This window comes from Vigna angularis, chromosome 5 (assembly GCF_016808095.1).
Source record: "Vigna angularis cultivar LongXiaoDou No.4 chromosome 5, ASM1680809v1, whole genome shotgun sequence".
NCBI lineage: Eukaryota > Viridiplantae > Streptophyta > Magnoliopsida > Fabales > Fabaceae > Vigna > Vigna angularis.
This window is the reverse complement of record NC_068974.1, coordinates 9,990,876-10,017,804: the sequence shown is the minus strand read 5'-3', so window position 1 is coordinate 10,017,804 and position 26,929 is coordinate 9,990,876. Positions and strand designations below refer to the sequence as shown.

The window sequence follows — 26,929 nt, the reverse complement described above, 5'->3', positions numbered from 1 at the left end:
ACATGGTTCTTGTTACTAACTGAAAGAGAATAACAAATACTAACTAAAAGACAATGTATATAAGCTTTGCATTAACATCTTTTCATTTCAAGTATTATAATCCTTCTACACAATTATTACAGTAAGTATCCTCTACAAAGAAACTATCACATTGATTAAAGCACCGTAAAACGTTTCTTGTAATTTCTTTCCCTTCTTGGCTTGAATTCAACCAGCCTGGGACTCTTAAGCATGACTATGGTTAGCCTGTACCCACAAGGCATAAATTTCCCGATCCTTTACTCTGCATAAATGCCAATATAACACTTTACAAATAAATTATATGAAAATGAACAAAATCATATGATATCATTGCAACATTTTACAACAGAAACCAATAGGGTGCAAGAACACAGAAATCAATTTATAACTCTTGCGAAGCTACAAAGCATAAAGCTAGACTTCAATGCTGGTAGTTTCTTAGCTGAAGCATCAATTTCAAATCAAAATAATATACTCTATATTTCAAGTAGGAAGATTTGATTATTTTAGCATATTAAAGCTAGACTTCAATGCTGGTAGTTTCTTAGCTGAAGCATCAATTTCAAATCAAAATAATATACTCTATATTTCAAGTAGGAAGATTTGATTATTTTAGCATATTATCTAAAGAGGATTTTTCTAGTCTTGAAGCACCGAGACTGAAAAAAATGAAATAAAAGTGAATTTTTTTCTTCATATGTGAAGGAATTCAATGAATGTCTCTAGTATGATTTAAAATGATTAAAAACACATCGGAAAGATAAATAAAAATAAATAAAAACAAAAAAACAGTAAGGACAAGTGGTCAAGAAATATTGAGCAAGCATAATATAACGTAGGCTTAATAATACCATATAAAATTTTAACTAAAGGGGGAACATACTTGATTAGAGTATCATGAAGTCAAATCTACAGGTTAAGTATAGAAATTTTACTTACAAATGTACATCATCTCGATCAATTTCAAGGAACAAGTTAATATAGAAGCGAAATCCATCGGGACTTATATCTCTGCACAGTAAACCTGGGAAAGATTCCATGAAAGTCAGTATTAGAGTAGTATTTTACTATGTATAACAGTCGGTAGTACATGTATAACAGTCAGTATTAGACGTATAGTTGGTTAAAGTCTGTTACGTCTGACACTATTTATGTTTTATCCTAGAGACTGTTCAATGTTACACAGCTTTATATAGCTGATCTCTTATCATTTGTATCTTGTCATATACAATTTTAATAATATTCAGATATTCCTTTTTCTTTTCTCGGAACCTTAACATGGTATAAGAATAAGTTTTATATTACTAAAAATATGATCAAACTATGATATATAAATGGGATGCAAGCTTAATCTGATCAATTTAATGAGATTGATTTAGACTTAAAATCTATTTTTAAAATGGTATTAAAGTCTTTTCTAACAATATTTGTTAGGCGTATCGTATCCTCTATTCCCATACTTGAGATGTAGAATCCTCAACATTAGAAAGTGAATTAGAGATCTCACATTGACTAAAGATATATCAAAATTATTGCAGCAACAAGATCAACTTATAATTTCTTGGTTGCAATCTCAATTTCTCATTATATACTTTTTCATGTAGGCTGCAAATCTCCATGGCAACTTTGAGACAAGATTCACGACTACTTCCATTCCCACACTAATGCTTGTGCTCGACAGCTTAGATGTGAACTTCACAATACTTCATTGGATATTAGTTCAATTTCTAATTACCTTCTTTGTATTCAAAACCTTGTTTATGCAGTGAGTGCTATTGTGGTGATGATGTCTGCAGTAAAGAACATCTTGACATTGCACTTGAAGTTTGGCTAGAGGAATGAGTCCACTATTGCATTGATTAGCAGCAAACTTGAACCTATTTTAATTAATTATGCTGAAACACTTTTGCTATTTCATGAGGCATGCCTAGAGAAATTCAAGAAAAAGGCTATAACATTTATTAATGTGGCAGATTCCAATTCTCAACCGTCCCGTCACAAATTAACGGGTTAACACTGTTGAGCAACCTATTCAATAGAGTTTTTCGGCGGTTGTTTTGATTTTCATCAATCAGATGTTCACTGTTAAGTATGCAAGAAGAGTTCCCCGCATCCATCTTACCCTATTATCATCCCTACTCACTAAGGGGTACAAATGTTAAGCATATGATGATAGAATTTACATTTCAAAATATTGGAAAGGAAAAGGAAAAGGAAATGCGAAGTTACTAGACAATGGAATCATGCAAATCATCACAGGAGTATCTTCTGTACCAGAGTTGAAGAATAATTTGTTAAGTATCGGCCAATTACAAGAAAAGAGACTAACAGTTGTGTTTCAACATGAAAGAAGCAAGGTGCCCCCTAGAGCGAAGGTATCGTAACAAATATGCCTTCGAATCGAATGTACGTACTACATGTAACATTTCAAACACCTATGTTTGCTTGTTTTAACACAATTATAGATGTTGTTGCAGCTTTGGCATTTTAGGAGTCAAATCCGTGCTGCTCATTATGTATTTTAAGAAGTTCTTTATTGTTAGATGTTAAGTTGTGTGTTTCTGTTAATTGGGCTTAGCCCATTCTGTATTTAGGGTTTAACCCTTATCTTACATTATAAATAAACTACCCTATGTGTATGCTAAACACATAAGGGAGATTTCTCCTAATCTTCTTCACTATATTCAACATGGTATCAGAGTCATGGTTAGAGCCTATCCTAGCGAGTTCTAAGTGGGTATTCTATTATTCTATTCCACCCGCTATCGAGCCGTTATCGGACCACCCAATTTCTACTATCACGCACGAGATGTCTATACCTCGGCGTGAATGGGGTGTGTTGGAAGCCCATTATAATATATAAGTGAGGTGCAAACCTCACCTTACAAGCCGGTTTTGTGGGGTTGAGTTAGGCTTAAAGCCCACTTCTTAATATGGTATCAGAGCACAAGAATAGTTCCCGCAACCTCCACGGTCTCCGGTACCCATCACCGCCGCTGTCGCTGCAGTCGCCGCCGCCGGAGTTCCAAAATCGACCGACGACCACACCATCGGAATCGTCTCGGTCGGGCGACCACCGTGGCACAAAGATCGCTGCGAACGGACCACCCACATGCCTCCACGCGCCGCCGCAAGAGTCACCGCTGCCGCCACTTCCTGCCGCGCGTGCCGGCGCGTCGCCGGAGAGTTCCGTCACCGATCAGAACCGCCGTGATCACCTCCTCGCCCTCTTTCTGGATCTGTGGTCGTTGCGTCAATCGAAGCACTTTGGATTTTTTTTAGGGTTTCTCCCTCTCCATGGCTGCCCAACTTGATGATCGGAGTCGGTCTCGCCAACCAGGTAAAGGACGTCCAAAATGTGACCACTGTGGCAAGCTAGGCCACAAAATTGATAGATGTTATGCGCTTCATGGACGTCCTCCTCGACCTATAGCAATGGCTAATTCTGATCCACCTCCCCGATCACCGTCTGCAGACCATCCTATTTCATCAAATACCATAAATAACCCTTTACTCTTTCAGGAATTTCTCAGATGGTATGAGGACCATCAGCACTCTAGTTCCACTACATCTGCTTCTGTTATACGCACAGGTACTCCTTTTGTTGGTCTGACTTACTCTCTCGGATCTTGGGTCCTTGACTCAGGCGTCACCGATCATATCACTGGTAACAAGTCCTTGTTTTCTTCCTTGTCATGTCCGGTTAATTTACCCTCGGTAACGATGGCTGATGGGTCTAGAGTCTCATCTCATGGTATTGGTACTGTTCATATTTTTCCGTCCATATCCATTGATAATGTACTTTATGTCCCTGGGTCTCCTTTTAACTTATTGTCCGTAAGTCGTCTAACTCATTCCCTTAATTGTGTTATTTCATTTACCAAAGATTCTGTTTGGTTGCAGGACCGGAGTTCGAAACACATGATTGGCACAGGATGTGAGTCTCATGGCCTATATCATCTCAGCCCTTCTCCACATGCTGGCGTAATCATGGAGTCACCATCCCTTCTTCATGCTCAGTTAGGTCATCCCAGTCTTGCCAAACTGCAGCAACTTGTTCCGAGTCTGTCCAAATTATCAAGTTTGTCGTGTGAGTCTTGTCAGTTAGGTAAACATACTCGTAGTTCCTTTCCTCGTAGTGTTTCACAACGAGCGTCATCCCCCTTTTCATTGGTTCATTCTGATATTTGGGGACCTAGTCGTGTTAAGTCAACTTTAGGATTTCAGTATTTTGTTACCTTTATTGATGACTATTCCAGATGTACTTGGTTGTTTCTCATGAAGAATCGTTCTGAGTTGTTTTCTATTTTTCAAACTTTTTTCAATAAAATAAAAACTCAGTTTGGGGTTTCTATTCGCACTTTACGCAGTGATAATGGCCGTGAATACCTTTCTCAACAGTTTAAACATTTTATGGCTTCTCATGGCATTCTTCACCAAACCTCATGTGCTTATACCCCTCAACAAAATGGGGTGGCTGAGCGCAAGAATAGACACCTTATTGAAACAACTCGTACCCTTCTCATTCATGGTCAAGTACCCTCACGTTTTTGGGGTGATGCTGTTCTCACGGCATGTTATCTTATCAACCGCATGCCATCTTCCGTCCTAGAGAACAAAATCCCTCGTTCTATCTTATTTCCTCAAGACCCTCTACATCCATTACCTCTTAGAGTTTTTGGGTTTACATGTTTTGTTCATGATTTTAGTCCTGGTCTTGATAAGTTATCTCCTAGGTCTCACAAATGTGCCTTCTTAGGATTTCCACGGTCACAAAAGGGCTATAAGTGTTTTTCCCCTTCCCTCAATCGTCATTTTATCTCTGCTGATGTCACTTTTGATGAATCTTCTTTTTACTTTACACATCTATCTTCTAGTTCTGTACCTCTCCCTGTTACTGTTGATATTCCTCTTATCTGTGATCCTCCTGGTGATGCTCCACCCATTTTGTCTCCTCCTTCTTTAGATTCTCATTCACCACAGGATCGTCCTTCACCACCACCCCTTCAGGTTTATAGTCGCCGCAGTTGTCTCCCTCATGACTCACTTCCAGTGTCGCCTCCTGTGTCTCCTCCGGCTCCAGCAAATGAGTTTGACTTGCCTATTGCCCTCCGTAAAGGTATACGTTCTACCCGTAACCCTTCCCCCCATTATACTGTTCTTAGTTACCACAGATTATCTCCATCTTTTTACACTTGTCTCCCATCCATTTCTTCTGTGTCAATTCCTAAATCTGTGGGTGATGCCTTAACTCATCCTGGCTGGTGTCAAGCTATGCTGGATGAATTAAGTGCTTTACAGAAAAGTGGAACTTGGGAGCTTGTCGAATTACCATCTGAAAAGTCTGTTGTTGGTTACAGGTGGGTGTATGCTATCAAGGTTGGCCCTGATGGCACAATTGATCGTCTGAAAGCTCGACTGGTTGCCAAAGGCTACACACAGATTTTTGGTTTGGATTATGGTGATACTTTTTCTCCAGTGGCAAAAATGACCTCTGTTCGCCTATTCATTGCCATGGCCGCTCTTCGACAATGGCCTCTTTACCAACTTGATGTCAAAAATGCTTTCCTAAATGGTTATTTGCATGTAAGAAATTTATATGGCGCAACCGCCTGACTTTGTTGCTCAGGGGGAGTCATCTGGATTGGTATGTCGTCTTCGCAAATCCTTATATGGCCTAAAACAATCTCCTCGGGCCTGGTTTGGTAAATTCAGCTGTGTTGTTCAACAATTTGGTATGTCTCGCAGTGAAGCGGATCATTCAGTGTTCTATCGCCACTCAAGTGCTGGATGTATTTACTTAATAGTGTATGTCGATGATATTGTTCTCACAGGAAGTGACTATCTCGGCATCTCTCAGATGAAACAACACCTTTGTCATCATTTTCAAACCAAAGATCTTGGCAAACTCCGGTACTTTTTGGGTATTGAAGTAGCACAATCCAATGATGGTATTGTCATATCTCAGAGGAAGTATGCGTTAGACATCTTGGAGGAAACAGGGTTAATGAACTGTAAATCTGTTGAGACACCTATGGACCCTAACATCAAACTCCTACCAAATCAGGGGGAGCCTTTCTCAGATCCTGAACGGTACAGAAGATTAGTTGGTAAATTAAACTATCTTACTGTTACGCGTCCTGACATTTCCTTCGCAGTTAGTGTGATGAGTCAATTTCTAAACTCCCCATGTGAAGACCATTGGGATGCAGTTGTTCGCATACTGAAGTATATTAAAGGATCACCTGGAAAAGGTTTGCTATATGGCCCTAACAACAATACAAAAATCGTTTGCTATTCAGATGCTGATTGGGCTGGTTCCCCATCTGATAGGAGGTCTACTTCTGGATATTGTGTCTCTATTGGTGGCAACCAGATATCTTGGAAAAGTAAGAAGCAAAGTGTTGTGGCAAGGTCCAGCGCAGAAGCAGAATATAGAGCTATGGCATCTGCTACTTGCGAGCTTGTGTGGCTTAAACAATTACTTAATGAATTGAAATTTGGAGATGTCACTCACATGACACTTATATGTGATAATCAAGTTGCTCTTCATATTAGCTCTAACCCTGTCTTCCATGAGAGAACCAAGCACATTGAAGTTGATTGTCATTTTATTAGAGAAAAAATCATATCCGGAAATATCAAGACTGAGTTCGTTAACTCAAGCAACCAGTTGGCAAACATATTCACCAAGTCCTTACGAGGACCTAGAATTGACTATCTTTGTAACAAGCTTGGAACATATGATTTATATGCTCCAGCTTGAGGGGGAGTGTTAGATGTTAAGTTGTGTGTTTCTGTTAATTGGGCTTAGCCCATTCTGTATTTAGGGTTTAACCCTTATCTTACATTATAAATAAACTACCCTATGTGTATGCTAAACACATAAGGGAGATTTCTCCTAATCTTCTTCACTATATTCAACATTTATTTTATCCTTACTATAACTTTAATCTTTATTACAGGTGTATCTTGTTACTAAAATTAGGATTATGCATTTTAAGAAGTTCTTTATTTTATACTTACTATAATTTTAATCTTATTACAGGGATTTGTTTCCTTAGAATTAGCTCTATATTTTCTAAAATAAATGATAGGCTCGTATATTTATAGGTCCAATGACACCTCATTGAAATATAGAAGAAATATATTATTCTTTTAAATTTAAGAGTAGGTATGAGTATTTAAGCCTCAAGGGTTTGCAGACTCCTTCTCAAAAACAAATGGTGAATGGTTACCACAGATAAAGTCACCCTTAAAGTTGTGTAAAGATTGTTTGGTGGGGAAACAATATAGAGATTCATTTTCAAAGAGGAGCCATTGGAGAGTTACTCATTCTTCAATTATTACATGCAGATACTTGTGGAAACATTAAGCATGTGTCTAACAGAAAAAGTGGTACTTGCTTACTTTTACTGATGACTTTTGTAGAAATCACAGGTTTATTTTTTGATAGAAAAGTTAACTAGTGTATGTCTCAACCTCTTGAGCATCATTGATCTACATTTAAAAGGATACTTCTGTATCTCAAGGGTGCAATTTCTTGGGGACTATATTTAGAGCCTTTTTTGCCCAATGATATGATGTAAATAAGGTCAATATAGTTTTGGGTTTACTTTGTGATATTTATTTTCGTGACTGAATTGTCACATGGGAACAAGAGCAGGTCAACCATTCATGTTCTCATGGTAGGAAATAACAATGCATATTAATAGGAATTTAAAGCAACACAACACTAGTGGGAGTTAATTGCTAATGGACAATTGAGACCATAACTAAGAATTAATTTGGAATGTAGTCGACCTTATTATGGTTGTCAGGAGTGACTCATAATTTAGCCTATAAAAGGACGAACTTGTAATGCAATGGGAGATTTATGAATTCTAAAACAAAATTAAGTTCTCTATTTGTCCAATCTTTAGAATTCTGGATTATAAGAACCCCAAATTTGATCTTATTAGGGTCATATGCAGCTATCAACCCCATCACTTATTGCTTACCTTCTCATGACCCCCTCCCTCCCTTGGAATGTTTCTATGGCCAAATCGTGTGTCCTGATGGTTCAAGACACAAACCGCTGTAGCCCATTCCAGTACTGATGTTGATTATCTTAATTTAGCTCTCACAACAATTGAAATCACCTGAATTCAGTCTTCTTGGAAGTTCCACACACCTATCCTAGGATTTATAGTGATAATTGAGCATGGTGGCTCTTGCTCACAATCCTGTACTTCATGCTTGCACTAAGCATATGGTACTGGATCTCTTTATGTTCATGAACGAGTAATCAGTAAAGAACTTCAAGTTGTGCATGTTCATGCTTCTGATTAGTAAGCAGATGCACTAACCAAAGATGTTTCTCCTGCTCAGTTTGTTGATATTCGCATCAAGCTCATAGTGGCTATGATTTTTGATCCTTGTGGGGAGCATTAGAGTAGTATTGTACTATGTAAAACAGTTAGTAGTATATGTTCTGTAATGATTGAACAGTTTAATAGCCACTTAGAGTCTGTTACAATCTTTATGTTTTCTTCTCAGTTAGTTAGATATTAGTTACAATCTGTTAAATAATACACAGCTATATATAGCTTATCCCTTATCTTTTTGTATCTTGTCTAAGAATTTTACTCAAATTTAAATATTCTTATTTATTTTCTCTGAGCCTTAACAATAACAAGCCGGTTATGTAGCTAAAAGCCTAAAAGATGAAGAAGAATGATCAAGCAGCATACCTTTGCTCTCAGCAGATAAGAGATGCTCCTTTGCCATTGCTGGGGCAACCCCTAGTGTCCTTGCAGCATCACTAGCACTTATCCCAGATCGAAGAGCATCAGGTTTCATTACAAGCATCTTGACTTTATTGAAAACCTAAACCAAATAGCAGTTAGTCATTTTAGTCAAATTTTACCACCTACCATTTCCACATTAGTAAAAGTTGAAGTAAAGATGAAAAAAGCGTTCATGAAGACTGACAACCTAAAAACATAAAATAAGGAAAACCCATCATATTTAATATAAAAGTCACAGTGAGGAAGATTGATATCATCTAAATATAATCTTATGTTCACGTAGCAACCTATTAAAGGTAAGATAGAAGAATCTAATAATATAAATCTATAGTTTGGCATACGTCATATAATCCATTACAGATAAAAACTCAATTAAAAACTAAGGGGAGATCCAAACATCTACTTTAGAGCTCAAATAACAAGGTGAAATGTTTTGTAAAATAACTGCAGTTGAATTACTTTTCACATAAGCAATTTGGAAAGGGAGAAAGTGGTTTACTGCTTTGCACAAACTACTGATCAAACTAATCAAAAGGCCATATAACTGGATTACTGGTTGAATCCCAGGTCCAGTAATCCAACCAGAAGTAATACAAACTGCAAACAACCAAATGTATGCAAGAGTAACTAGCTAGTTCATCCTCTCATATCATTTCTTTGAAACATTTGTTAAAATGAGAACAATATTCCAAACATAAAAGCTAAAAAAAACCTTAAGGCAAGTGAAATTAAAGATGTGTCAAAGAAGTTTGATACAAATATGTTTTCGTTAATAAAGATAAATTGCTATGTAAATATAAATAAGAGAAGAAAATTAGTGGTAAGTTAGGCAGATATTGCTAGTAAGGAATTTATAACTGCAAGCAGTCAGGTAACGTCATAACATAATAAAGCATGGTTCTTGTACATTTTCGACAGATTGAAATGATAATCAAAATGTGCTGTGCATAGTTTATCTGATTTGTGTTTCTCTTTTCCCTCTTTATCCTCTCCGTACTGTTATTCTTCTTTTTCCCTTTTTCTTTCTTTATCTTTTCCAGTTAAAAATCTAAAGCAGTGATAACAAGATCCCATTATCCATGGCTACTATATCTTCTACAATAACGTGGCAGCTTGGCTCATTTTCAAACCTAGTAGGGTTCCTATAGAGCCTGATTTCCAACCTTGGCATACCCCACCTACATATCCCTTCTAAACATTCAGTCATCGGGTGATCTATTAGGGAGTGGAGAGTTTATGAGAGGAGAAGGAAGAGTTAATGTCTTAACTGTTTTAGCAGTTAGGTACATTGTTTTGGGTAGCTTTTAACATTAGTTTGTATAAACAGGAACATTTGTCCTGTGGAGGGGGATTAGGCTCCTGTATATTGGTTGTACATTGAACCTTGTTGAATTGAATACAAAAAACCATTCTTTTACAGTTGGATTTCTTGTTTGTGAGTGTGTGAGTGATTGTCTTAGATAGGTTTCACATCCAGAAACCTATCAAATTGGTCCAACCTGCCAGATCCAATTTGGGAGAGAAAGGCGAAATGGAGGAAAGAGTCGAAGAGGGATTGAACGTAGTAGAAGGGCAACTAGAGGCCATGGAGATTGCAATGGATGGGTTGAAGGCGGAGACAGTAGCAATGTGCCAAGACTCTGCAGCAATGCGCCAAGACTCTACAGCAATGCACCAAGACTTGCAAGAAGTCATGCGAATCCTAGGGGGACGAAACCGAAACAAGGAGGGAAACTCGGATGGGAGTCAAGCATCTGTCAATGAGAACTGGAGGGGAAGGCGAGAAGCAGACGTTGGAGGGAGAGAAGTCAAACGCCATGAGGGGCAACCCAATTGGAGGAAAAGGGTAGAATTACCAGTCTTTGAGGGACTCGACCTATTGAATTGGATTAATAAGGCTGAGAAGTTTTTCAAGCTGCAAGGGGTGGCAGAGGAAGAAAAGGTGCGCCTAGCCTACATCAGTATGGAAGGTAGCGCTAGCTATTGGTTCAAATTTTGGAAGGATAAAGAAGGGAATCGTTCTTGGGAAGGCCTGAAAGGAGCAATGATCATGAGATTTGGAGGTAGGAACAGGGGTACCATCTTTGAAAGGCTGGCAGCAATTAGGCAGACTGGGACTGTGGAAGAGTACATTCAAGATTTCGAAATCTTGGTGGGTCAGACAAAGGGAGTGTCAGAAGAGCAGTTATTGGGGTATTTTCTCGCAGAACTGCAAGAAGGCATCCGAAATCAAATTCGACCCCATGATCCGCAGGAGTTGATGGCGGCTATGAGGATCACAAGGGATGTAGAGGAGGCTCTCGACGGTGCGAAGGCTGGGAACTGGAGTGTGACCAAGAATCAGTCCTCTTGGGGGCATACGACTGGAACGGTGACACGATCCAAGCCCAGTCGTAATGTCCTTGATGTGTCCTAAAGGCCGTTTTCTAGACATCATCCTCCCCCATGCGAATCTGGTGATACCCACCCTTCAAATCTACCTTGGAGAAGTATTTCACCCCTCTCAATTCATCCAATAACTCCTCTATGACAGGTATCAGAAATTTGTCTGGGATAGTGGCGTGATTTAGGGCTCTGTAATCAATGCAGAAGCGCCAGCTGCCATCTTTTTTCTTGACCAGTATCTCGGGACTTGAACAAGGACTAGTGTTTGGTCGTATGATCCCCGCCTTCAACATCTCAGCCACCTGGTTCTCAATCTCCTCCTTCATCACATGAGGATATCTATAAGGGCGGACATTAACTATATTAGTCCCTTCCTTGAGCATGATCTGGTGGACTACATTTCGGACTGGAGGTAGGCCCCTAGGCTCATTAAAAACCTCTCCAAAATCTGACAATACCCGCTGCAACTCCTCTATCTGGATCCCCCTTAAGTCTGGACTGGTTTCTACTGTCTCAGGTTTTATCTCTGCCTTTCCCAAAGTCTAAACCAAAGTCACCGCTTTCATTTCATCAAAGCTTTCGGTTCTACTATTTTTCGTGCCAAAGTGGGGTCCCCTTTTATCATTACCACCTTCTCTCCCTGCTTATAAACCATTTTTAATTCTCCCCAATTAATGGTTACTTCCCCAAGTTTAGCCAACCACTCCATCCCCAAAATCAAGTCCACTCCTCCTAATTCAAACAAATAAAAATGCTCCATTACCTCCATTTCACCTATATTCACTGGAACCTCCCTGCAATAGCTTGTAGTTTGTTTTTTTCTACCATCTCCTAGACTCACCCTATACGGTGGGGTATCTTCCACTAGTAAACGCAGCTCCTTCACCAGCTTTGTTGCTATAAAATTGTGGCTAGCGCCACTATCAATTAGGATCATCACTCTCTTCCCCAGGACCCACCCTTGTAGCTTCATGGTTTTGTGTGGAGTAAGTCCACCAACGGAAAACGACGACAACTCCATGCGTTTCTGCTCAACCTCTTCCCCACCTTCTTCCTCTTTGTCACCATCGGCTTCGTCTTCCCCCATGATCACCACCCGCAAGCTTTTTTCTGGGCAACGATGTCCTAGACTGTGAAGGCCACCACAATGGAAGCACAACCCCTCTTCCCTCCTCCTGATGTACTCGGGATAAGGCAGATTCCTTACTCCTCTACCGCGGGCATCGCTCACCGTACTACTTCTAGCTCTGGACGCTATTGTTCCCTGAGGACCTTCCTTTCGGGTCGTCGTCGTACTCTCTGCTACCCCCTATCGTCCTGTACCCGGTTTGAACAGTTTCGATCTCACTACGGTGCTAGTCCCACCTTGATATCGCCCCCACGATTGGCCGTTCTTGGTTCTAGTTCCTCCAACCGTCCTCGCGCCTCGACTCGCCTCCCCCACGTCTCGCGCAAACTCCATCGCCGTTAATAAATCCCGTGGATTATGCGGACGAATCTAACTTCTGACTTCCCCTTGCAGACTCGCGAAAAAAATACCCCAGGAGTTGATCCTCTGTCACGCCCTTCGTTTGCGCCACTAACATTTCAAACTCATGGATATACTCATCGACGGTGCTCTTCTATTTGACAGCCACAAACCTCTCAAACACCATTCCTCTGTCGCGACCTCCAAACCTCCTTATTAGAGCTTCCCACAAACCTTCCCATGTTGGCGCCTGAGTTTTTTCTTTCCAGAAGCGGAACCAATAACTCGTGCTCCCTTCCATGCAGACGTACGCCAGTCGGAGTTATTCCCTTTCCCTCACCTTCTGGATCTCGAAAAAATTTTCCACACGAGAAACCCATCCTAACGGATCGACACCTTTGAAGGTTGGTAATTCGATCCTCTTCACCCAGTTCGGTTGCACGCCACTGGAATCTTCATCATCGTCGCCTTTTCTTTGTCCTCCTCTGTTTCCGTTCACCGAATCCTGACTTCCCTCCTAATGGCTCTCGGCAATTCGCCCTCGCTCTCCAAATATTCGCATGAATTCTCTAAGTTCTTGTCGTAAGCCCATCGTCTTCTCCTTCAACCCATCCACCGTCGTCTCAATAGTCTTCATTCGTCCCTCGTTCAACCTTCCCTCCATTCTTCCTTCCAACGCATTTAATTTTCCCTCCATCTCTCTCATGTCTCTCATTGATCCAGCAGGTCAGACCAAATTGATAGGTTTCTGAATTGGAAACCTATCTAATTGGCACTAACACACTAAATAACCAGAAAAGAAGTATAAATTGTATAATATTGTATTCAGTATAGTAACTGCAATGCCAAACAACCTCCAAGAGAGCCAATTTCTCTCTCCATAGGATAAATGTGATCCTGTCTTTACAGTATACAATTCAAAAGTGACTAATACCAAAATACATCAGCTCTTTTATAGGAGCTTTATTTCCCGCCCAACTATTATTACAGTTATAACTACCTAGTGCCTCTCCCCCTCTTTATTCCCTTTTCTCTTCCTTTCATAAACTCTCCATTCCCTGTCAAGAAGTTTGTTTCTAGGTGCTTTGATGAATAAAGGAGACCATTCTTTTGAAGAGCTAGATCTTCCACCTTCGTTGTTTTTCATTGGTGCGCCATCATTTTCGTCGTTCATCGTGACGGGGAGTTTGTTTCTATGTGGTCCAATCTAGTCCCTGCAGTCTATCACTGTCAGCCACTACAGGCCGCCATCTATTACAGATGGCAATCTAGTCTCTGTAGTTTATCGTTGTCTGCCATTACAGGTCCCCATCAGTTACTAATGGCAATCTAGTCCCTTCATTTTGTCGTTGTCCGCCATTGTTGGCCGTCGTCCACTACTAATGGTAATCTCTTTTGTTAAAGTCATCTTAGTTGAAGTTTCACGGCTGTCCACCGATGTCTAATATTATTCTCCATAGTTTTTAGGATTTCTCTCTCCTATTCATCCATGGCTTCTTCTGCTGCAATCTCTTTTGACCTCTCTTCTGTCACTAGTACGTTTGACCCGTCTATATATGTTTTTTCTCCCGTGGCAAGGATGGCTTTTCTTAGTATAATTTTAGTCATGGTGGCTCTTCAACAATGGCTTCTTTATCCAATGGATGTCAACAATGCATTCCTCAATAGTGATTTGCAAGAAGAGATTTATGTGGAGCAACCTCCTAGATTTGTTGCTCAAGGGAGTCTTCTGGGTGGTATTTCGTCTTTTATGTCATCTTCGCAAATCATTAACAATTTGGTGTCACTCAAGTGCAAAAGCATATATTTTCACTAAATTTTTATTGATTATATTAGTAACAAGGTTGGTACATACGATTTGTATGCACCAACTTGAGGGGAAGTGTTAGAGATATTATCTTTATCTTTTATCTTTCGTTTGTTATTATTCCTTATTTGTATTTTGAGCTTAGTCCATATTTCTTTTATTATAAATAGAATACCCTATGTGTATATTTAACACAACAGAGATTAATCTCATACCTAGTTTTTATTATATTGAACAAAGTCATTTGCCAGGTACATATCAAAATGAGACTATTGAACATAACAAAACACAAAGCCTTATACCAATGTTAAACATAAACATTGACATATTATAGAAGTCTAGCCCTTTTTGCTCAAGCATCTTCACATTTCATTTATTAGGAGCATGCCTTCCGGACTACCATTTGTCTTGTATTATTAACAGACTTACACAACCTCTCTTAATAACAAAGACCTTTAGACTAGACTGTCTGATTATAAATTCCTTAGCCACAAGTATTCCACTGATGAAGAATATAGTGTTTCTCAATATGATAGATTTTATATCTCTGTATATCCTTTTCATGTTTCATTTAAGTCAGAAAACTCCCCACTGTATTCAATCGCATTCTCCCCATTTCAGCATAACCACCTCTTCTTTCATTTCCCATTACTCCTACTTCATCTTTTTCAGCTTTCATTGACTACTACTTCTCCAATCTCCATATGCAAACAATATTCTGTTTCATCAGAATATTTAACCTATTAGCAGCCAATCAAGCATCAGATTTGAATAACACCCTTTTATTAAAGGATATGATTACTAGATGAAGTTTATTTGCAGAAACCTCCTAGTTTTGAATCTGCTAATAAATATCCAGTTTTCAAGCCAGGCTGCTGTGATTCATGTAACTATGCTTCAGTACTAAATGGCGTAGAAGAAAACCCAACCTCTTTGTGGGACTCACCCTGACCTATAACAGTCAGTGAACAGGGAAGAATCTAAGTAAAAGTTTAAAGATATCACGGTTCATTACAAAAACACAGGTAGAATAAATACAAGCTATTCTACAACAATACACAAACTTCATCTCACAATTTCACAATTTGTACAAGGATGACTTTTGCAGGTAAATAACAATAAAAAACCAAAAAACAGTCAACCACGGAAGGAAAGATGAAACGAACTTACCTCCTCATCACTATGAGACTTAGTTTGTATTACCATGACTCCACTATCGAACTTTCGCAGAACCACCTGGCTGAAACAGTAGAATAACATAATCAATGCATGGAAATACAACAACCAAAAACGGTATTGCATTGAAGTATTAAAAAGGGTAGAATCCTAACAAGTTGGTTAACATCGGGATCTTACCACAAAGCACGAAGAGGGGTGCACAATGTAAAATTGTTAATTGAAAGTAAGATTTTACAAAATTCATATAAATATGCTAATATATGAGTACATAGACATGCATATTAGTACAAATAACCTGAATTCATAATCAACATTCCATAAATGTCATGCACAATATTCATAAATCTTAACCATATCGCCACTTTAGTTCAGCACAGTGACCGAGCTAACATAGAAAAAGGTGGGTTGGGTTCAAAACAATAACAGTAAAATTCCAAAACCAAAACCTGACCACTCCAAACAAAAAATAATCTAGAAAAAGCAAAACAGAGAAAAAATGGTGACTGGTGCAGGGAGCCATGGAGGGTGGCAGCTGACTCAAACAGAGTGAGAATACAGTGGTTAGGGTTCATTATGAACCAGACACGGCAGCTTCACATATCACTAACTTTTAAAGCAGGTTGCTAACTTTATAACAGGAATGAAAATGAAACTTGGCAGCTTCAAATAATCTTAAAATCATAATTTTACCACTTGAATCACGATTTTACAACAATTTCACTCCAACTACAATTTAATTCCGATTTGAAAAGCCATGGAACAGAGTAACAAAAGTGATTTAAATAGAAGATAATGCCATACATACACATCAAACTTCTCCCACAGAGAACATGCTTGCAACAAATCATCGGGTGAGATCAATTCTGTTTAATATACAATCAAAACAAGGGGAGCATTAGTTCAAAAATTGTATTACTTGATAGAAAATTTCTAAGAGAACACAGAAGGAAGTACTGGAACCTGTGCCACGAGCACGATTGAATAAACAATATATATCAATAAGATTGATAATTCCCCCAGCTTTCTCAAGTGGAGTTTTAACAAAATCTGCCAACTAAGCATTAGCAAGGAGATTAGATTTCTTTAAACAAATATAAAACAAATAAAAGGAAATTAAAAAAGGCCATTTTATATTGGTGCTTTTATACAAGTGAGAAAATCTAAAAGAAAATTATATGAGCACAACCTGAAGGTGTTACAAAATATCAAAACCAACAACCCACATCCCCAGGAATGAGACTGAATGAGCTTTTTCTAGGTTATTGCACAACAAAGATAGAGTCAAAAGACCACTGTTGTGCAATCCAAAGAAACAGATACTGTTTGACAATCTTGTGCATGCATCAACATTTTAACCACAGCTTTTTGTACATGAAGCATATCTTCTGTTTTTCAATTAATCCAGGATATTCTAATCTTTGGTTGACTTTCAAAATGGTAATTTTTTCAATTACTGAACGACCTAAGTAACAAGAATGACCCCAATAAAAATAGCAGGAATAAAATGCTTCACAGTAACAATAGGCTCTGCAATAATAATCCTCAATTGTGAACTGTTTAGATCAAGCCAACCTTTAAATGAGAGGAGAAAAAGACCAATAATAATAATAATTTAGAAGGAATAATATTCTACTTTATTGTACCAATTACAAGATCATTGAACCTATAAAACATGAGTCTGCTGGTTACTTTAGGAAATATGAAAATCTAATTCTAAGGAGCCAAATCCCTGTGATGATAGGACTGTTTCTTAATATGACTGGGATAGCATCAATAGCTGAGATACTACTGGGATAAAGAATAAAATTACATCAAGGATGAAATATAAAACTCACTAAAATACACAATGAGGAGTACAGTTTTGACACTCTCACTCAAGTTGGTGACTAAGTGTTTTCCTTTCCCAACTTGGATATAATTCTTTCAAAGTTAATGAAGTTCAGCCCTTTGGTGAGTATGTCTACAAATTAACTGAGTGGACAAGTATTCAGTGTAAATCAAACCACTGTCTAGCTTTTCCTTGATAAAATGTATGTCCACTTCGATATCTTTAGTTTAATCATGCTGCACCAAGTTGTGGGGCTATAATAATTGCAGATTCATTGTCACAATATAATCCCATGGGTTCATCCCACTTTATCTTCAAATCTTCCAATATAATCTTTAGCCATAAAAGTCCACAAATTCTTTGGACCATTGCTTGAAATTTTGCTTCAACAACTACACTTTGATTTTTGCATTTCCAAATCACTAGGTTTTTCATGTAATTTCCAACACTTCTCCCTTGTGTGATGTGGCTTGTTATAGTAGGTACACTAGACCTCATGTTTTTTCTCCAAATTGGGAACCCAAATTTTCCTCTGGTTAATAATCGTGATTTGTCCACCTTCAGCCATCGTTGCAGAGTTTTCACTAGTTGGGATCTCCAACATCAATCCTCTCCTAATTTCTTCATTTTGGATAATAGCTACCACTTCAATAAGCCCTGGGACTTTCTCTTTTCCTAGATTTGGATTTGGACCTTGTTGAATATAGTGAAAACTATGTATGTGATTGTTAGGACATAGGATGATAGGATAGATGGGGTTTAGGTTTGTAGCCGAATGGTAATAGGGGCATCCCGAACGGGTTTAACAGGCCAGGGGGTTTAGGTTGGAAGCCGAACGGTAACAGGGACATGCCGAACGGGTTTAACAGGGAACTGTTTGGTTTCGGTTTGGAAGGGTTTCTGTTGTAAGGAGGAGTGGGTCAAAGCTGTTAGAGCTATAAATAGACTCCTGTAAACTCTGTATAGGGATATTAAGTGATTTTGTTGTAAAGTATGGACTTTTACCAGAAGAGGGAGGTTACGCTCCCAACCAGGGAGGTTATGCTCCCAACCATTCTTTGTAAAGAGATTTCTATCGCTGTCAATAATAGAACCCATTCTTTCTTTACTGTTTCTACCTACTGTTAGTGTTCATAGTTAGGTTTCAAACCCAGGAACCTAACAAATTGGTCCAACCTGCCGTTTCGGGAAGCGGTCGGATCATCCAGAGCGTTGACGTATCAAACGGAGAACTTGCGGTGATCCTTAGGAGAGGGGTGCCGTATCAAGAAAGGATCAAGACGTTATAAAGAAATTGCCGGATCAAAATTGGGTGTAAAGCGAAGATGGAAGGAAGCACAGAGGGACGATTGGAGGCTCTGGTCATTACGATGGAAGGGATGAAGGCGGAATCTGCCATAGTGCACTGAGACTTGCAAGAAATAATGAGGATGATGGGGGCGCGGGCTCACAACAACGAAGGACAATCAGGTGGAAGTCAGGCTTCAGTAAACGGGAACCAGCGAGCAGCGACGGTGCGAGGACGATATTGGAGGGAGAGTGGGGGGCGATCACGGTGGGACCTGAACCCACGATCACAGTGGCGATCACCAGGAGGTACAGAGTAATTGGAGGAAAAGGGTGGACTTACCCATATTCGAAGGGCTAGAACCTCTCAATTGGATCAATCGGGCGGAACGGTTTTTTGATATTCAGTAAGTGGCGGAGGAAGAGAAGGTAGAACTCGCGTACATCAGCATGGAGGGCAGCGCAGGTTACTAGTTCAAGTTTTGGAAAGAAAAGGCCAAGAATCGTTCTTGGGAGGGCCTTAAAGCAGCCATGATCAGCCGGTTTGGAGGTGGATTTCGGGGGACGGTGTTTGAACGACTGGCGACGCTGCGACAGGAGAACACCGTGGAAGAGTATGTCCAGGAATTTGAGATATTGGTGGGGCAAACCCGTGGCATGACATTGGAGCAGATTCTGGGATACTTCCTTGCCGGATTGCACGAGGACATTAAAGGACAGGTTCAAATTCACGATCCGCAAGAGTTGACAATGGCATTGGGAATCGCGAGAGACGTGGAGGACGCAATGCGTGGAGCGAGAGGGGGAAGTTGGAATGCGACCAAGCATTCGCAATCTTGGGAACGAGCGATCGAGGCAGTAACAAGAAACAAGATCAGTCGCCCTAATCCGAGTCGACCGAGCGGGGCAGAAAGCGTAGGATCGGTGAGAAGAGAAGAAGTCGCAACGAGTGCCAACACTAGACCGAACGGTAACGTGGGACCGAACAGTATGGGCGGGAGCCACAACAGAAGCCGAACGGTGAGGAACCTGCCCTATCCTGAGTTCCTGAAGAGAAAAGAAGAGGGGCGATGTTTTCGATGTGGAGGACCATTCGCGGCCGGTCACCATGGTCCAGAAAGGAGCCTGCGGGTGGTACTCTTAGCAGAGGATGAAGAAGACGATGAAGAGGAGGATTTGCCACCACCCAAGCCTCTTGATCAAGCTTACCTGTTTCAACCTTGAGGACAAGGTTGTTCGGCAGGGGTGTAATGTTAGGACATAGGATGATAGGATAGAGGGGGTTTAGGTTTGTAGCCGAACGGTAATAGGGGCATCCCGAACGGGTTTAACAAGGGGTTTAGGTTGGAAGCCGAACGGTAACAGGGACATGCCGAACGGGTTTAACAGGGAACTGTTTGGTTTCGGTTTGGGAAGGGTTTCTGTTGTAAGGAGGAGTGAGTCAAAGCTGTTAGAGCTATAAATAGACTCCTGTAAACTCTGTATAGGGATATTGAGTGATTTTGTTGTAAAGTATGGACTTTTACCATAAGAGGGAGGTTATGCTCCCAACCAGGGAGGTTATGCTCCCAACCATTCTGTGTAAAGAGATTTCTATCGCGGTCAATAATAGAACCCATTCTTTCTTTACTATTTCTACCTACTATTAGTGTTCATAGTTAGGTTTCAAACCCAGGAACCTAACAGTGATTAATCTCTCTTGTGTTGAATATACACATAAGGTCCTCTATTTATAATACAAGAAATATGGGCTAAGTCCAAACTACAAGTAAGAAATAATAACAAACTAACTAAAGATAAAAGATAAAGAAAAGATAAAGATAATATATCTAACACTCCCCCTCAAGCCGGTGCATACAAATAGTATGTACCAAGCTTGTTACTAATATAACCCATAAAGACTTAGTGAAAATATCCTCTTTTGTACTCGAATGACACCAAATTGCTAATATTTTGCAAGACGACATAGAAGACGAAATACCAACCCAAAAGACTCCCCCTGAGCAACAAATCTAGGAGGTTGCTCCATGTAAATCTCTTCCTGTAAATCGTTGTTGAGAAATGCATTGTTGAGATCTAGTGGATAGAGAAATCATTGTTGGAGATCCACCACAGCTATAAATAAACTAACAAAAGTCATATTTTCCATGAGAGAAAAAGCATATATGGACGAGTCAAACGCAATGGTGACAAAAGGGAGGTCAGAAGAGACGACAGTAGAAGAAGCCATGGATGAACAGAACAGCAAAACCATAAAAATTCAAGATTCTCCAATGAAGGCACCTAAAAAAGGAAAAGAGAGCAACCTCGATGCTCTGAATAGTTGCCTGAGAGGAGATGGGACAGTAGATGATAGCGCCACTGGTAGCGGTAGATGGTGTCGCCGCCGCCAGCAGTGGCAGGTGTAGTGGCAGAGGCAACAAAAATGTTTTCCTCAAAAGAACCTTAGGCTCTAGATACCATGTTGAATATAATGAAAACTATGTATGTGATTAATGCTTTCCACTCAAACCAACTCCCCCAAATCCACTCCCAGAAACAAACACATCCATACTGATTTAAGAAAAAATGCAGGTATCACTGATTTCTAGAACCACCAAATTCCACAACCATGCCATTGTCACGGAGCATTCTTCATCACATGATTTGAACATGGCATCAATTTCATTTTGGGGAATTATGAATCAGGTGATTGACGATTCCTTTTCCTTTAAAGATGGTCCTAATGAGTTGAAACCATTCGAGAAAACTCTTTCTATTTAACCGATAAGCAAAATGAGCATTATACAATTTTCTAGCAGTCTAGGATGTGTCACAGTTTCTAGACCATGATTCATGATCTCAACTATCACAGATGGGTGTGATCTAGGTAGGGTGGATTGCGCAACAATGAAGGCTGCAATAATGCTCAAGGTCATGCAGCGATGAAGGGTACGGTACAAGGTTGCACAACAATGAAGGCTAAGGTGGAAGGTTTCCCAGCAATGAAGGCTAAGGTGCAAGGTTGTGCTGCAATGAAGTCTGCGTCTAAGGGTTTACAGACACAATCAGAGGCTACCTCAAAGACTACGAGCACTGATAATAACATCTCAAATTTAGAATGAACATTCTACAATTCTCCAGCAGTCTAAAATCTGTCACAGTTTCCAGACCGTGATTCATGATCTCAACCGTCACAAATGGGTGTGAACAAGGTAGGGTGGATTGCACAGCAACAAAGGCTGCAATCAGGCTCAAGGTCATGCGGTAATGAAGGCTAAGACACAAGGTTGCACAACAATGAAGGCAAAGGCACAAGGTTGCCCATCAATGAAGGCTAAGGTGCAAGGCTGTGCAGCAATGAAGGCTGCATGCAAGGGTTTACATACATTCAGAGGCCACCAAAGATTAGGAGCACTAGTATCATCCCAAATTTAGAAGGAAAAATATTCTACTTTTTTGTATGAATTATTAGGTCATTGGACCTTCACATAAATGAGCCTTACTGGTTATTTTAGGAAATATGGACAGCAAATTCTAAAGAGACAAATTCTTGTGATTATGGGATTGTTTCTAAATACATAAAACTAGTATTACTAGCGAAATATGGTTGTGATAAAGAATAAAATTACATCAAGGATAAAATAAAAAGTTCTTAAAATACACAATGAGCAACACAGTTTTGACAAATAATATAATTATCTCTCTTAAAATGTCTTACAAATTGCATTATCTTTCTATTACTATGAAAACAACACATGGTTGAGGAGGAGTAATTAGAGAACCTGACGAGAAAGTTGTTGATGATACAAAGCACCTGCAGACTCTTTGGTAACTGGGGATATAATACCAACACTCAATAACCAATCTTGCATCTCTTCCTTTGAACCCATCTCTTCATCGTTAGTTGCATTGGCTTGAGAATTTGAGCCAGACAAAAGTTTTAGCCTCATTTTCTCTGCTAGCATCACCATCTCTTTAGCCTTACTCTGCAAATCCAACATCAACCCAAAATTTGAACACCTTTATCTTAATACAAACTACACAAAACCAGATCAAGAATTTCAGTCCAAGTACTTTCTGATGAAACTACAGTTGTAACAATCAAGTAGGAGAAACTGAATTGATGACTGTTTGTACAAGCACATGGGTAAAGTTCAGCGCACAAGTTCACATACAAAACTAGGAGAAGAAATAATACATTTATTGGATCATCAATCATTTTCCGTAGTGGTCCCTCCTCAATCTAATTGAGAGATGTTTCCCTTTTTAACCAAGTCTAAAAGGAGAAGGAAACACATTTTCAGCAAATTATGATGAACTAGCAAATTCCAGACCAAATCCTATTAACCCATAATTACAGGTTACAGATCCCACAAATTAACTACATTTTCTGGAAAGCACAATTCAACCTATTTGTGCTAACCTCTTTCAACCGAAAAGCTCAAAGCAGATAATCTATCCGAAACAGTTTTAGTGATGCACACCTAACATAAAAGTTATGTCTTAGAATAATTTCTTATCTCCACACTCATAAATCCTACTCGCATCGTGAGTTAAAAGTCATCACTAACACTTTTCACAATACCCAAATACCATTGCTAAAAATACACAAGCAATTACCTATCCAATTTCTGATAATATTTTCACATAATCAGAGTAGACACAAATAAACAAATTGACATCGCATATGATTATCACCAGATAAGTTATAAAGCCGTTCACAACACTTTAAGAAGAAGGAATTCCTAAGATACCATTGCTAAAACTCAAAACAACCCTTGTTTTTTCCAACAAGAAAAAAATTATCTACCAAATAATATTTTCACACAATAAGAGTACGCACAAAACAAACCAGATACATTATCTGAACATGAAATAATTGACATCATACATAACTATCTCTATCTCCTCCTATACAAACATTCAAAAATGTAACTGACTCCTTTAAAGTGAACAAGTCGTTGTATAGGGTAAAGTAAGTAATATCAACCATTGACTCTCTAAAGTGAACAACTTGCTATAAAGGGTAAAGTAAGTAAACCAACTGTTGATTAGAAAATCAATAGTCAATGATACCGAGACATGTATAACAAATCATATATCTCAGTCGTTAGTGAAAAAAAAAATCATCACTTAATGTTATGTATACATGCATAACAAATCAAAAAGGTGTTTGAATATTAATCATTTGGTTTCACATCACCAACCACTAATGTTAAACCTTGGTGATCAGTTGATCATGGGCTCGAAAGCCTCTTTGCATATGCAAGGAGAGGCTGTATACAATGACTCTTCCCATACCTTCTCATAGCCATGAGCCTTCTGGCACAAGGATGTAACCCGGTATTTTGTCGTCAACAAATTCACCCTCACACGAGGAGCCAAATCTCTCAAAAAAATACTCTCTAAAATCAAAGGGGGCAACATGCTGCACTCAAATTGTACCAAATAAAAAGAGAAGACGATTTTGCAAACACATTACATACCATGAGAGCATTCAAATCCTGAAAAGCCTCCTGCAAGCTTCTATCAGTACTCTCCCACATTTCCTGCTCCTTTCTCAGTATTCCGGACACTCCTACCATCCTCACCGTCCCGTCACTCGAATAAATTCCTCCTGATGACGATGTCGTAGCCGTTTCCGCCGTCGCCGCCGCCGCCGCCGCATTACTAGACCCACTACCTGCCTCCTCCCACGCTCTGGCGCGCCAATTTTCCCAAAACTTGGCCAGAAACGCGTCGCAGTCCCCCTTCCCCCTCACCACCACAGTCACCACCACCGATCGCGATCCCACCGCCTCGACACGCCCCTCCGGCGAAAGTGACACTTGGAACCGGACCCGCGGCGAGGAGAACACTGAACGGAGGGACTTCTTGACGGAGAAAATGTGGGAGATAGCGGCGAGGGGGACTGCGCCGGCTGCTCCACCGCCTGAGGCTGCGGAATCCGGGAGCCAGAGGAGGCGGTAGGTGGTGAGGATTAGAAGGCCGGATTTGAGGTGGGGGAAGGAAGTGCTGGGGTCGTCTTCGCAGAGAAGATCAACACCGGAGAGGAAGAAGCACTCGATTTCGTTCGGTTCGAGCACCGGCCGGCCACTTCCTGTGATAATGACCGGCGGCAAGCAGTTTCCGGCCATCGGCGAGTGGCGAGGCTCGACGTGGCTGTGAAAGTGGCAGCTTTAGTTCCAGTGGAGAATAGATTACACTTGGAATCACAGACTACAAATTGTGAAGTTTTTTTCTAAGTTATTCTTCTCGCATACAAACTTCTTCAACTTCTTACAATATTTGCAAAAAGAAAAACCAACGAAAAGCAAATGGTCAAAATTAAAACGAAAAGCAAACAAAAAGAACTACATTATTTAATTTAAAAAACATTATTATAATTATAATAGTTATTATTATTAGATTTCTCTTATTGTTTAATTTTATTATTAATTATTAGGTTAAATGTTAATTCTTGAATATTGAAAAAAAAAAGACTATGAAAAATATATTATTTCTTCCATAATCCTTTGTTAGGGAAGAAACAAATAAATTCTGCCATTAAGTTTTTATTTAACATTATTAAAAATATTTATTTTTATGTTATTGGTGTGCATTATAAAAAACTTATTTCGTTATTTTTATATATTATTTTTTTTATGATGAAATATTTAATTTTGTTGATGATTAATTTTCATAAAAAATATAGTTATTTACCTTTTTTCAATCAATATTACTAATTAGAACGTTGACCATTTGAATTGTTATAAAAATAAAGATGAAGTGATGAAAATAATAAATTCAAAATCTACATATTCAAATTGAGTGTATAATTATGGATCTAAAAGAATTAAAATATTGTAATATAGGTATTCTTAATATCTAAGCCTAAGATAAAAGTTTAACTAAAAATACTATTTTATATGGAAAATTTTGTAAGCTAAGGACCATGTCGATGTGGAGTAATTCGTTATAGATTCCTAAAAGTATTACTCCTTTAAAGGTTCATGTCCATGACAACTTTTATTTTATTTACATTGATATAGTAATTCCACTTTTTTCTTTGAGACTACTTCACTCATCCATTGCATCTTTACTTGGTCTGTGTGTAGAATTGCTTATTTGGTTGAATATTTTGAAATTCTATAATCTAGTTTAAAGTATATTTTGAATAGTTATTTGTCGAATGGTACGTCAATTTCATGTTGGATTTTTTATTTTAAAGCAATACACTCTTTTGTATTTAATTAATTTTCACATGATTGATTATTTTTCATTTGTATTCTTATGAATTGTGATTAAAAGAAGTTGATGATTTCGAATCCTCGTGGAGTTGAGTTAGTTTCTATATAAAATGTTTGTGTTTATGTTTAAAATGCAGTAAGGTATTTTTTCCCCATATATATATGTCAATTATAGGTAAGTAGTATAAGAGTTTTCATATGCCTAGATGATGTTTTCATGTCTTCTATAAAAAAAAAAGTAAAGCATAACATTTTATTATCAAATCTTACCAGCAAATTTAGATTTAAGAGCTCTATATAGGATGATTCTAATACAATTGGTTGAGTTGAAAAAACAAATAAAAAAATTACCTAAGAAATAGTTGATTCTATGATAAAATGTTAGCTCTACAAGTTGAGTTAAAATAGAGTTTAAAATAGTCAAAAATAACTTTTTCAGGTTTTTCAAACATTGGTAAAAGGTTATAAGATAGTTTTAAAATAAGTTCGCAACAATTTTCACTAAGATTTAAAGAATGATCAATAGTACAAACACTCACCTCATTGATAAGAATAGTGAAAATATTGGTTTATAATAGTGGGATATTAACTAATATCTTCATGAGATAAAACACTAAATACATAACAAACCTTCTCTAAGCTAAAGTGTACAAAATATTTTCAAGCTATATTGTTGATAGGGGAGCAATGTGAATGTTAAACTCAATCTCTTATGTGTTTGGTTTTTTATGATGACAACACATATATGTTTCCATGACAACAATAGACATGTTTCTTTATGTTTAAAGACATATATTGTCTAAACTGTTTGGGTTGCATAATTTCTATAGTCATACATGTGTTTACATCTGTTGTATGCATACTCATGTTTTCATATGTTAAAACCACTTGCATAAAGTAGATATGTATCAAGTAATCGATTACAATGGTTATGTAATCAATTAAGTTAATCAG

General features: G+C 38.7%; 1 protein-coding gene across 1 annotated transcript; it reads right to left on the bottom strand.

The window, feature by feature from the left end:
- Positions 1-44: 44 nt before the first annotated feature.
- LOC108321764 (vacuolar protein sorting-associated protein 36) lies at positions 45-25,025 on the bottom strand. The gene is made up of 8 exons (XM_017553615.2): positions 24,233-25,025; positions 22,529-22,732; positions 16,610-16,703; positions 16,455-16,512; positions 15,641-15,710; positions 8,754-8,889; positions 961-1,045; positions 45-283 (listed from the first exon to the last, which is right to left on the bottom strand). The coding sequence occupies exons 1-8, from the start codon at positions 24,881-24,883 to the stop codon at positions 226-228; spliced, it is 1,356 nt and encodes a 451-aa protein (XP_017409104.1). The 5' UTR covers positions 24,884-25,025; the 3' UTR covers positions 45-225.
- Positions 25,026-26,929: the final 1,904 nt, after the last annotated feature.

Coding starts and splice junctions, on each gene's coding strand:
- LOC108321764 (XM_017553615.2), bottom strand. CDS start 24,883: ATGGCCGGAAACTGCTTGCCGCCGGTCATTATCACAGGAAGTGGCCGG. Junction 22,733..24,232: donor AGGATTTGAATGCTCTCATG/GTATGTAATGTG, acceptor TTGGATTTGCAG/AGTAAGGCTAAAGAGATGGT. Junction 16,704..22,528: donor ATCAACAACTTTCTCGTCAG/GTTCTCTAATTA, acceptor GCTAATGCTTAG/TTGGCAGATTTTGTTAAAAC.